Source organism: Abramis brama, assembly GCF_963993115.1.
Source record: "Abramis brama genome assembly, chromosome: 10".
NCBI lineage: Eukaryota > Metazoa > Chordata > Actinopteri > Cypriniformes > Leuciscidae > Abramis > Abramis brama.
Window position 1 is genome coordinate 11,843,171 of NC_139972.1, and position 11,612 is coordinate 11,854,782.

Consider the following 11,612-nt stretch of genomic DNA (forward strand, 5'->3'; position numbering starts at 1 on the left):
TACTGTTCATATAAGTCATAGTATCAGGTAATAATGATCTATTTTCACAATACAACATATAGCTTTTTTATATATTTATTGGACATAAAACATTCTAAGTTTAATGATTTCTTTGGTTAGTTTGAATGAAATTACATTTCAAACATTGAAACATTTCATGTGGACAGCAAATTTACATGTTCATGCATGTTTGATAGTAAACCATAACAATTCAACAATCAGTATGGCAATAATTCACTTGAAATATGTAAATCTCAAAATTAAAGTTTACCTGTTTGAAAAAAATACATCAATCAAAGTATAATATACAACTGATGTATAAATCTGAAGATCCCCTGCCAATATATATATATATATACAAATTATCACTCTCACCATTTTCAAACAGTACATACACAAAACAGTTCTGGAAAAAAGAAACGCAAATCCCAATGTTTCAAGCTGCCATAGGGATTATTTAGCATTCTTTATAACTAAATAAACGGAGATGCCAAATTTGATATCAAACCATTGCATATAAAATTCAAAATCCAAGAGCACTTCATATCTTACAACAACACACACCAGAGAATTAAATTTGATAATATTACAATGCTTCATCGAAGTGGGATTTGGTGCTTCAATGCTTTGGGATTGTGGGTAGTGTAGTTCTTGAGTGGGAATTCTTGAAATCAAACTGACTACAGAAGCATACAGTATATTATCACCCTCAGAGGAGCTCAAGGCACAACCATATCAATGTTTTTATGTTATCAATTTACCTATTAACGAGTGCATCTTTAAACAATAACTAGCTGATATTCAACACACAGAATTTGGTTATTTATTGCACCTCAAAATTATATTGCATAGGATGTCAGCTGTTGACCAGCCCCTTTATTGCCCAGCCTAATTTTGAAAATTTTTACATAACAGAAAAAAAGACAATCATTTTGTTTCATTTACAGTATAAACTACAGCATATACCAACCCAATCTCATGAGAAAATGTAACTATTTTATGAGGTGGTGATTTTGCATGAATTCCTACAACGTGATTTGTACGGAACCATGTTTTATTTTATTTATTTTACGAAGGACCACCCTTAAGGCCTATTTATACTTCTGCGTCGAACTGCCGTACCCTGACGTGCACCTCTCCAAAAATGTAACAACGCGTCAATTCTACGCGGCCGCAAGCGCTGTGATTGGTGTGCCAGAACCCCTCCCTCGGGGTTTCACATGCTCCCTAGGTGCGCGTCAATGCGGACAACGACGCAGAAGTATAAATTAAAACCAACACGTTGCCTACAGCGTATAGGCTCCGGCGTAGGTCCGACGCAGAAGTATAATGAGGCCTTTAAACCTACCAGTCAGGGGGGCGAAAGCAGATCGTACGGAAACATACAAATGAGATCATATGGATTCATACGAATTAACCACCAAACGTAAAACAGTTATGAATTGCTATGAGAGTGTGTTGTTTATACTACACATTTCATTTTCCCTATCATGATGAAACCCCAACCAAACAGATAAACGTACCCTCTAGGCCAGGCTTGGGCAACTCTGGCCCTAGAGATCCACTGTCCTGCAGAGTTTTGCTCCAACCCTAATCAAACACAACTGAACTAGCTAATCAACGTCTTCAGGTCCTACTAGAAAGTTGTAAGCAAAGTGGATCTATAACTTTCTAGTAGGACTTGAATACCTCGATTAGCTTGTTCAGTTGTATTTGATTAGGGTTGGAGCAAAACTCTGCAGGACAGTGGATCTCTAGGGCCAGAGTTGCCCATTTCTGCTCCAGGCTAATATTCAGTAACAGTGGTTCCCAACCCTGTTCCTGAAGTGTCCTCAACACTGCACGCAAGTAAAGACTCAAGTTACATGCATCCTGTCACCATTTAAACTGCCCTGTCAGTCATCTTGTCACAGATAAAATCCTCCATATTCAATTTCCTACTGTATCAGTGAGAAATGTATTAGCATCTGATCTGCCAGTTGTGGGTCTTTCATGCGGAGAACTCTCCTCATGTTTGCATAACAATGCATTTAAAAAGATAATGACCAAACGTATCTTCAAAGTTCAGATGAAATATAATGTGGATAACACTGAATAAATATCTTTTTGTCAGGTTACATACTGAATATTAATCATTCAAACCCCATATCTAAACCTCTCTACTTAACAAATCCGCCATGTTTGTAGTTTTTTTACTTTTTATTTGTGTTTGTCTAACTGAATCCTCGTCCAACATGCAATGGGTTGTGGGAAATATTAGCCGTTAAGAGTTTGCACGGATCTGCACTTCGGATTCTAACCGGAAAAAGTAGACCATCCTTGGAATCCTCATTTCAACATACTACGATTTGCGACAAATTCATTCTAATTTCAAAAACTATTTAGGACGGATAGTATGCGCATTTGTACGCAGAATAAGACCTCAGATGTGTGTTTCAGATCAGAGCGACAAAAATGTGCAGTGTTGGTGGTAATCCAGGACTAGGGTTGGGAACAACTGTTCAGTAACATATAATACATTTTGTAACTAAATTTTACCTTGCTCAGAGACAAGTACCTGTACTTGTTTCTATGGGAGATTTGTTACTACTGTTTGTGTGACAGACAGAAGCTCATTCAGCAGTCCTGGTGCTCGCTGCAGGTCGAGGAGACGCCAGCTTTGGAGAGGAACAGCTTACCGCTGGGACAGACACACACCTCAAACATGTTGTACATTCCCTGAGAATCACCTGAAGTTCGGGCTTCTCCCACAGGTAATGTCGGCAGACGAACAGATTCAGCATCTAAGATCAGCTGAAACATACAGAAACCCCAACAATGAGGCATTCAATGAAATAAGGATGAACACTTTATATTCACTTTTGGTTTAAATACAATTCATTTAAAGGGTTCATGACATGAGAAATCAAATTAGCCTTGATCTTTTGACATATCCTGGAAGTTTCATTGTTACTAATATTGTAGATACAGAAACACTATTATACACTAAATATTACAATATTTTACCTGTGGTGAACTCATTTGTGAGTACAATTATTTATTCTATATTTAAATTTCACCCTTTAAATTTTTTTACAGATACTGTTTGTGTATAAAATTTACATTTGTGTCCTATCTCAAGCTGTCAGCTCAAGCTTTTGTCAAATCTGTCATGTGTCCACAACATCGAATCTAGCCCCGTTTGAAAAGTTTGAGGGTTACATTTTAAAATTAAAATAATACTGCTATCATTAACAACCATTTAAAAAGAAAATAAGGAAGAATAAACAAGAGACTTTTGCTAAAGTCTACTGTTTATCCTAAGAAGAAGACACAAGTAGTCTCACGTGTTCAAACTAGACATGTTAATGTGCCAGACTGTGCTCAGATTTGCTAAAACACCAATGTTGCTAAATAACAACAATAAAAAGTCCTCGAATTCTTTCAAAACCAAATTATATGAGTTATGCTAGATCAGGGAATGGTGAGTAGCTCCATCCATGAAAAATCTATCAAAAGTCTTCAGGATTCCTTGAAAATCACAGACAGGTGTGCTTACCAGTCCTGCAGTTGAGTGTAGCTGAATGTCAAAATGTGCCGTCACGTCAACATTTCCAGCCAAGGCTTTGACGTGAACGCCTTTTGGGGCATCCATGCTGAGAGAGCGCGTTGGAGACTCCAGTCTTAAATGACAGGGGAATGCATTGAGTAGTTACTGTGCTGAACAATACATCGTTTGAACACAAGATGGCCACAAAATACTCTCAAATTCATACATGGAAATCGGAAGGAAACTGCATTGTATTTAGGCCTGTTTGAGAAAGTTATTTTTGGAGAAGAAAAACAAAAATAAGCTTTTGTTGACAACCAGATGCCTTCGTGACTCAGGTCTTAGACATCAAAGATCACAGCTGGTTAATGCCCTGTTGGAAACTTCTATAAAAGTTATTTAGGGAATATACTCAGTACCATTACTTTTAATGGGCTGACATTTTTAAGCAATAATGTTTTTTAGGGGGCGGGGAGGAAAAGTAAGCTAGTTAGTTTTAGTTTATAAGTAAATAAGTTTAACAACCAAAATCCTTTATTTTTACAGTAATGGCAATCAGTATGGGAAGAGATGATGTTATGAATTATGTAGTGTATGCTTACTTTAGCTCTTTGTTGAGGACTGCTTTGACCAGAGGAGTCTTAACAGAATGCTCAAAGAAAGCACCTTCTGGACCTGTCCAAACACAAGAACACTTACAATCATACAAAGAAAGTGTAAAAATCATTCAGTATCAGATGTGACATTTCATTAGAGCGAATAATCACATCATTGTAATTATTTAACAGAATACAGATTATGACATTGGACAAATACTGGTGTAATGAAAACATGTCCAGGTCATTATTTCAGCCTAAAATCTAAAGAGAAATTATCTCTCTCTCTCTCTCTCTCTCTCTCTCTCTCTCATATATATTGTATCATTACTTTTATTTTCAATACAATTCAATACAATTATTTAAGAGCATTTAAGATGTGGAACAAATACTACATTCATGCGTAAGCAATGTACAATTTAAATAATAACAAGTAATTTTTTTCACATCACAGTAATGAGACTTGACTTGGAAATTTGCAAAATTTTGCATTAAAAATTTTCAATAATAGAAAATAACATAAAGGTCCAAAAACAGCGTTCATTCTTAAAGTAAAATATAATTTCTTCTTTTGACTCTGGGGTGAAATATGATTTATAGAATGGTCTTGGCAAGATTCATGAAATTCACCTAAGCATAACAAAAATCAAAATCGCTTTAGGCTAGTTTGGATGAAGTATTAATATTTAATCTAGTGTGTAAACCCACGGTGAATCATGAAATAGCAGATATGTGTTGTTAAAGCCAGAGCTGTTGTTTGCGAAATCTCAGTTTTAACCACTGTGTTAAAGCGACTGTTTCATATGTTAAATACTAACTTGGCTCTTCATACATTTTAATGAATATTTGCAGTAACACAATAAAGTGCAACAGTACTTTTTTAACCATTATAACAATACTATTAATACACACACAGCAGATAATCTGTTTTTTTTCTTTTTTTATTGTACATTATATATGTCTAGTTTTAGGCTCACCTGTTACACGGAGCTTTCCTTTTCCCACAACAGCTCCATTTCCATCTGCATAAAATAATTTTTCATCATGGTTTGAACTGATGTTGAAGTGTTGGCCGAAACCCTCAGCCTGACTGGGACCTGCGAACAGAATAAAGGAGAGAATGTAGACAAACATCACACTTTTTACCAAAAGACATACATTTAGTTTCATTAAATGTCAAGTTTCACTCTGAAATATGTCACATTATGAAAGTAAAACGGGTTGTGAATGCTATTTTGTGTTGCGGCTGTGCTATTAGACATGAGGCATGTTCTGTGCGACCCACTTCATTAAGCAAAATCCCGGTAAATATACATTATGCATCTACCCAGACAGCAACATAGTGTTGGCCCAGATCTGGCCCACATCAGGACCGTGTGGAATCAACGTGTACCGGATATGGGCCAACACTATGTTGCTGTCTGGGTATAATATATAACCAATAATACATTTTGTATGTATCATACCTATGGACACACTTCCTGTTACGTCACCATTGGCATTGCGGGCATTGAGCGTCACATTCTCAGAGGAGTGCACCAGAAGAGCTGAATCCTGTTATGAAGAGAGGAAAGAGCAAAATGGGTGACTAAATCTATCTATCTATCTATCTATCTATCTATCTATCTATCTATCTATCTATCTATCTATCTATCTATCTATCTATCTATCTATCTATCTATCTATCTATCCATCCATCCATCTATCTATCCATCCATCCATCCATCCATCCATCCATCCATCCGTCTGTCTGTTTATTTATCTGTCTGTCTGTCGGTCTGTCTATCTATCTTTCTATTTACTCTTACTTCTCTGGAGTCGATTTCCTCGGCATAAAGAGGGAACAGAAAGTCTGATTCTCCCTCCAGTCTCAGCCCATCTGCATTGACTTGCAGGTATCCCATGCCTTCCTGAAACAGTCAATAACACAGAGAGCTCTCAACATTCGTGTGACTTCATGCAACATCACAACTGAAAATGCTCATCTAAATATGTAGGAATCCAAATATGGATTCATATTATTTTTATTAAAAATCAATCAAAAGTGTGATCTAAAGAGCTTTGAGTAAAGTCATCTTACTGTATTGAACCACATAACTCGCAGGATCCAAATCGTAAGGGCAAAGTTCACCACCAGGATGATCAGGAGAAGCAGAACAAACAGATAGAGGCAGCGTTTCCTCCAGCCGTAGATGCCGATCATGTAGATGTACTCCGAGACTGAAGCCAGGGTCCCAGAGTCATCTGTGGTGGTGAGGTACTGCTCACGCACCATCTGACAATCAACATCAGTGCTTAACTCATTAGTCAAGAATCATTCTGATTGAATAATACGTCATGCAACTCTATCAAAATGTAAAACTACAATTCATGAAAGTACGCGTGAAATTTTTACAACCTGAACTAACATACTTTGTTATTAAAAAGTCTTATTAAGAAACTTAGGTTACACTTTATTTTAAGGTGTCATTGTTACAGTGTGATTATATATTTAAGTACTGAGTAATACTACATGTCCTTACTATAGGGTTAGGGTAGGATTAGGATTTGGTTGAGGGTTAGTTGCATGTAATTATGCATAATTTACTGTTATTGCTATGGTAAGTACATGTAACATATGTAACAAGGACACGGTGAAATAAAGTGTTACCGAAACTTAGTAACCTTGACACGACGCCATGATTTTTGTTCTGTATGTAGTTCACATCATATGACTTTGGTAAACAAAAGTTTTTCAAATATTAATAAGCATTGAGGCAGTTTTGTTACAAAACTCTTTCATTCTCTTAATACCAGGTGTAAATGAGGCCTTTGAGTGCGCTAAGTATGCTTGAAAAGACTTTTGATATACTAAGAAAGTATACACTCATAATACTTATGAAAGGGGAAAAAAATGCAATCTTCAACATGGTAAAATAAGTGCGCCTTCTAAATAAAAGAAAACTTTCAGCATAAATACTCCACGTTACTCTAATATGCTGATTTGCTGCAAGAAACGTATTATTACTATCAATGTTAAAAACAGTTGTGCTGATTAATGTTTTTGTGGAAACTGTGATATTATATCAGATATAAAATATAAATATTTTGTAACATTATAAATGTCTTTACTGCTATTCTTATTCTTAAAACCACATTGGCAAATGTTTAACATACTTGTAACCAGCATAGCATCAGCCTCACATTTATTTGATAAAATGTAAATCTCGTTATTATATATGCTGTTTTCTGTCAAAACAGTGATCTTTGAGATTTTGTCTGAAGGAAGTGTAGCACAGCATTTACTTTGAATCAAATGCTACTGTCAGATGAAGGAAAAACTGACACAGCCTTCATGTCTCCCCATGGCAATTCATCCAAACATTCCTTGGGTTTGGACTTGCATGATCCAATTTCTTTCTACTCCCATTTAAAACATAATTACCAGCCAGAAATTAAACATTTATATGATATCAGTGGCTGCAGAGGATCATTAAAGTCCTACAAGAAAGTAAACATCTTGACTCCACAAGTTGCTCACAGACAGCCTCTCTCTTTCTCTCTCGGTCTCTCCCTCAGGACTTTTTTCCATTAACCCACCCTACCGATGCTCTTTCACTGTTTCCAGCCTCATCTAAGCTGCCAAGAGAAGAAATTACAGCAGAACACTGCCTTTCCAAACCACCGGAGTCTGACTTTGTTTTAAACAGAGATTCCAAGATCCTCGTGGTGTCAAAGCCGGACCTGATCAAATATCGAGCGAACCCAAGAAGATTGAGCTGGCGTGATATTGCGCTGTTTCTGTGGAGTTGTGCTGGAGGATAAACAGTTATAAGGTGGGAAAACCAGTTCTCTGAGGAGCCCAGATAAGAGCTTGTGGAGAGAGGCTGTGGGCAAACATAACAAGCTGTGTGAAGTTCTCCCCACTCAGTCTAATCTTGCAGTCTGCATAACTCCAGCGCGCCGTAATGCCTCGGCCCTCTAAAAATAGGTCCCAGGACTGTGCTCTCATTTTAAAGGGGAAAAACAGCCAAAGTGTTGGAAATAATGATCAGAGCGCAAACATTATGACTGAGAATCTATTTTTTCAACCTCTGAATATTTCTTAATTTCATAGGCTGATGTTATGATTTTGACAACATGAAAAAACTGATAAAAATACAATGCTGTGCAAAAGTAAGTGCACCCCATTAAAAAGTTGTTAAACATGAGTGGCCATTTTGATACATACATGGATAACATTAATGAATAAAGATTGTATAATTTAACACAACAATGGTCATTGTTTAGACAAAATACTGTTATATTGTGATCATAAACAGCTTTAATTTGCCTTTCATTCATTCCTTTAACAATTCCACATATTCTGGCCATTCAAACATTATTAGTAATGAGAAACAAGAAATATGTTTTAAAAGATCAAGTCATGAGTCAAACTTGACTGAAAAAAAAGAAAAAAGAGTTGAACTTAAAGTGTGACTTACCCTTGCTGTTTTAGTGTGATCGGACACACTCCTCTGCAGGCTCAAATCTGCGTGTGTTGCGCAGCAGTGCTGGAGTCCTCCGATCCGTCTGTCTGTCAAACCCTCAACAGCTGCCTTCCATAAATCTGATCCTGGATCAGTCTCAGTGCGGACACCCTCCCCAAACCTCCCTTCAGGATCTCACATATCCTTCAGAGGTCTCTACACCTCGCGTTAAGCACATGCAAGACTTTACTGAACACTTGATAATGGATTCATTAGCGAGACTCAAACACCAGTAGCTGGTTATGTTGTTTCTCAGGGAGAGAGGGAGGGAGGAAGCGTAGAGCGTGCGGGAAGAAGGAAAAAATTACTGTCAAGAGAGCATTTTCTGCACTTGTTTGACTTTTCTGCATGTGAGTCACTTTGTAAGCACGAGCTCTGGAGAGGAAACTAAAGTTAGCGGCTTCGCTCATTGAGGATCAGCTTGTCTGTTGGTCTTGCTCTATAAAGGAGTATTAATAGATGCGTCTCTCTGCCAGCTGCAGCTTCAGGCTTGTTATGCACTGAGTTTTATGTTGTATCTCTAACATAGTTTGCAAAGATTAAGAGTCAGAATGGTCCTTATGAAAACTGGTATAAAACAAACCCCAAAATTAGTTAATCCAGAGATGGAAATAGGAGCTCCACGCTGTTATAACAGGGTCCCACCACCGCAGGTCCTTAAAAATTAAATTCAGTTGTATCAAAATTGAGGTCTTAAAAAGCCTTAAATGGTAGAAAGAAAAGAACATTTGAAGAGGTCTTAAATTTGAGGACAGATAAACAGGAATTGCGATATGGCTTAAAGTTTTTGGGCTTTTAGTATGAATATGTTAGCCTTACTGTTATCTATAAGCTATTGAGCTCCAAAACAATGACCGAATTCGCATTTAATAGATATAAGCATTCAAAACTTACAGTCTCTCTCACTTCCACCAATATGGATCAATGATTTTGATGACATCACTCTGCACTTCAGCCTCTCATTCGATTTTCTGTCCAATCAAATGCTCTCTAGAATCTTAGGCGTCACGCCCCCTGCATTATAAATAGACACTGGAACTGCAGCTAAAACCGTTCACTCTTCACACATTTACGAATTTCTACATGGCATATATGAATGGCATATAGTGCACTATATAGGGGATAGGGAACGATTCATGTAAAATATGCTTTCCACTGGGGAGAATGAAGTCTGGTTTCATGAACCGCCGCTGCATGCACAGTCTGCTCAGATAACAGATAGCGATTAGGAGGAAACTGCGGCTTTACCGAGCTTTGATATAAACTAAACGCTATTGCCTATTTAAAAAAAGGGAAGGAGCTCTGCGATATGTCCCACCCTGTCTTCCTGTTTCAGCGGAAATTACGTCAACACATTGAATCACGCTGCACATTTCAAGGCACTTCAGTGGGCTGTTAATGTGATTATTAAACCTCAAACGGTGAAGATTTAATTGTGAGCGACTGCATGTTTGAAAGTAAAAACGTGGAGCTGTTGCACGTTCTACAGGCTCGCGGTATCAGAGCACAATCAATGAACACCGCAGATTTCTGCCAAGTGATTGCTTTGATCTACTGTTGATGAATTACGACAATGCTTATGGTACTGTTTATATCATATGCAAACTCATCGCATTTCTAAAAAGTGCAGCTATAGGCCTACAAGAGTTACCAGGGTAACTGCTATAGCCTATTTCTGCTATTCCATAAGCTCCACCTACTGGCAGAGAGTGAAATTGCATTTTTTTAAAAAAATAATAATCTAAATATTTTGAAAGAATGCTCATTAATAGCATTCTTAATCAATCTAAATGCTGATTTGCTGCTCAAAAATATTTATTATTATTATCAATGTTGAAAACGGTTGTACTGCTGCATTTTTGTGGAAACCAAACATTTTGTGAAAATGCTACTTTTTTCAGGACGATGAATATAAAAAAGAACAGCATTTATTTGAAATAGAAAACTTTTGTTACATTCTAAAAGTTTTTTTATTGTCAATTTTGATCAATTTAATGCATCTACGCTAAATAAAAGTATTAAGCATCCTGAATGGATAAAATAAAAGCATCTTAAAAGGACGCTGATGGGCAGAATGAGAAACTGTAGCGCTGTCAAAGCTTATGCTGGATCGTGCACATCCTGTGGCTCTTTCTGTATTCAGGGTGGAGGCAGAAGAAGGCAAACAGCTGACCACATCCATCAATAACTGACCCCTGACTTCCCTCAGCCAGCAAAGACAATGACGGGTTTCATCTCGCTTTTATTTACCATTCAAAGCTGTCTGTAGCAAACAGAATGTATAATAAAGACCTGACTAAGCCCAGTGTTGGAAATGCTCTGTAGAAGGGAAATATCTGTATAGACTAAAGGGAAAATACTGTTTCTCGTAAATGTGTAAACAAGTAGAAAATTAGCAGAGAGCAAATGAAAATATAAGACAGAAAAAAATTAGTATCCACATAATTCCACACCTGAACATCTAAAGCTCAAGCTAAACTCTTTTTGAGTTGAAAGTATACCAAGAGCACAGCCCTGACATTTTAAAGTGTGAAAACAAATGTCTATGTTCAATAAGACACTGACAACAGCTTATATCCTCATATTGCAAGCTTCACTGTGCATAAAATGTGCAAATTGTAACATAATTAGACCTTAAACCAAATTGTATTCTATAAAATAGGATGAATTCAGGTTATTTAGGACACTTTTTACCATCATCTCAATGGCAAAAAGTGTCACAATCGACCTGAATTTACCCTAAGTGTAGTACCTAACCTGATATGGGTCATTAAAAGCAGGGAAGGCAGTTATCAGAGAGGCTAGCAATAGCGAGCTAGCTTTGAAAGCATAAGATCCCACCCTCCCTTCAGAGTGTCTTCAAAACCAGGCCTCTTTCCAAACACATGAACGCGTACAGCAGGGAGAAAACAAAAACATCACGAGAGACTGCGGTAAACTACCTCATATCTCAAAGCACATAACATTACAATAATAATG

General features: G+C 37.1%; 1 protein-coding gene across 4 annotated transcripts; it reads right to left on the bottom strand.

Moving 5' to 3' along the window:
- Positions 1 to 61: 61 nt before the first annotated feature.
- Positions 62 to 10,031, bottom strand: sgcg (sarcoglycan, gamma). Of its 4 annotated transcripts, none has more exons than XR_014608119.1 (9): positions 8,589 to 9,694; positions 6,206 to 6,400; positions 5,934 to 6,035; positions 5,592 to 5,679; positions 5,103 to 5,222; positions 4,132 to 4,204; positions 3,539 to 3,662; positions 1,788 to 2,793; positions 62 to 1,553 (listed from the first exon to the last, which is right to left on the bottom strand). XR_014608119.1 is itself a non-coding variant. In XM_084127520.1 (9 exons), exons 2-9 carry the CDS (start codon positions 6,398 to 6,400, stop codon positions 1,489 to 1,491), a joined length of 876 nt encoding a protein of 291 aa, XP_083983646.1. In that variant the 5' UTR covers positions 8,589 to 10,031; the 3' UTR covers positions 62 to 1,488. The 4 variants fall into 4 exon arrangements, 3 of the variants coding, with proteins under 3 accessions (XP_083983646.1, XP_083983647.1, XP_083983645.1); XM_084127520.1 differs by having other exon boundaries at positions 62 to 1,547; positions 2,679 to 2,793; positions 8,589 to 10,031; XM_084127521.1 differs by having other exon boundaries at positions 62 to 1,564; positions 2,679 to 2,793; positions 8,589 to 10,022.
- Positions 10,032 to 11,612: the final 1,581 nt, after the last annotated feature.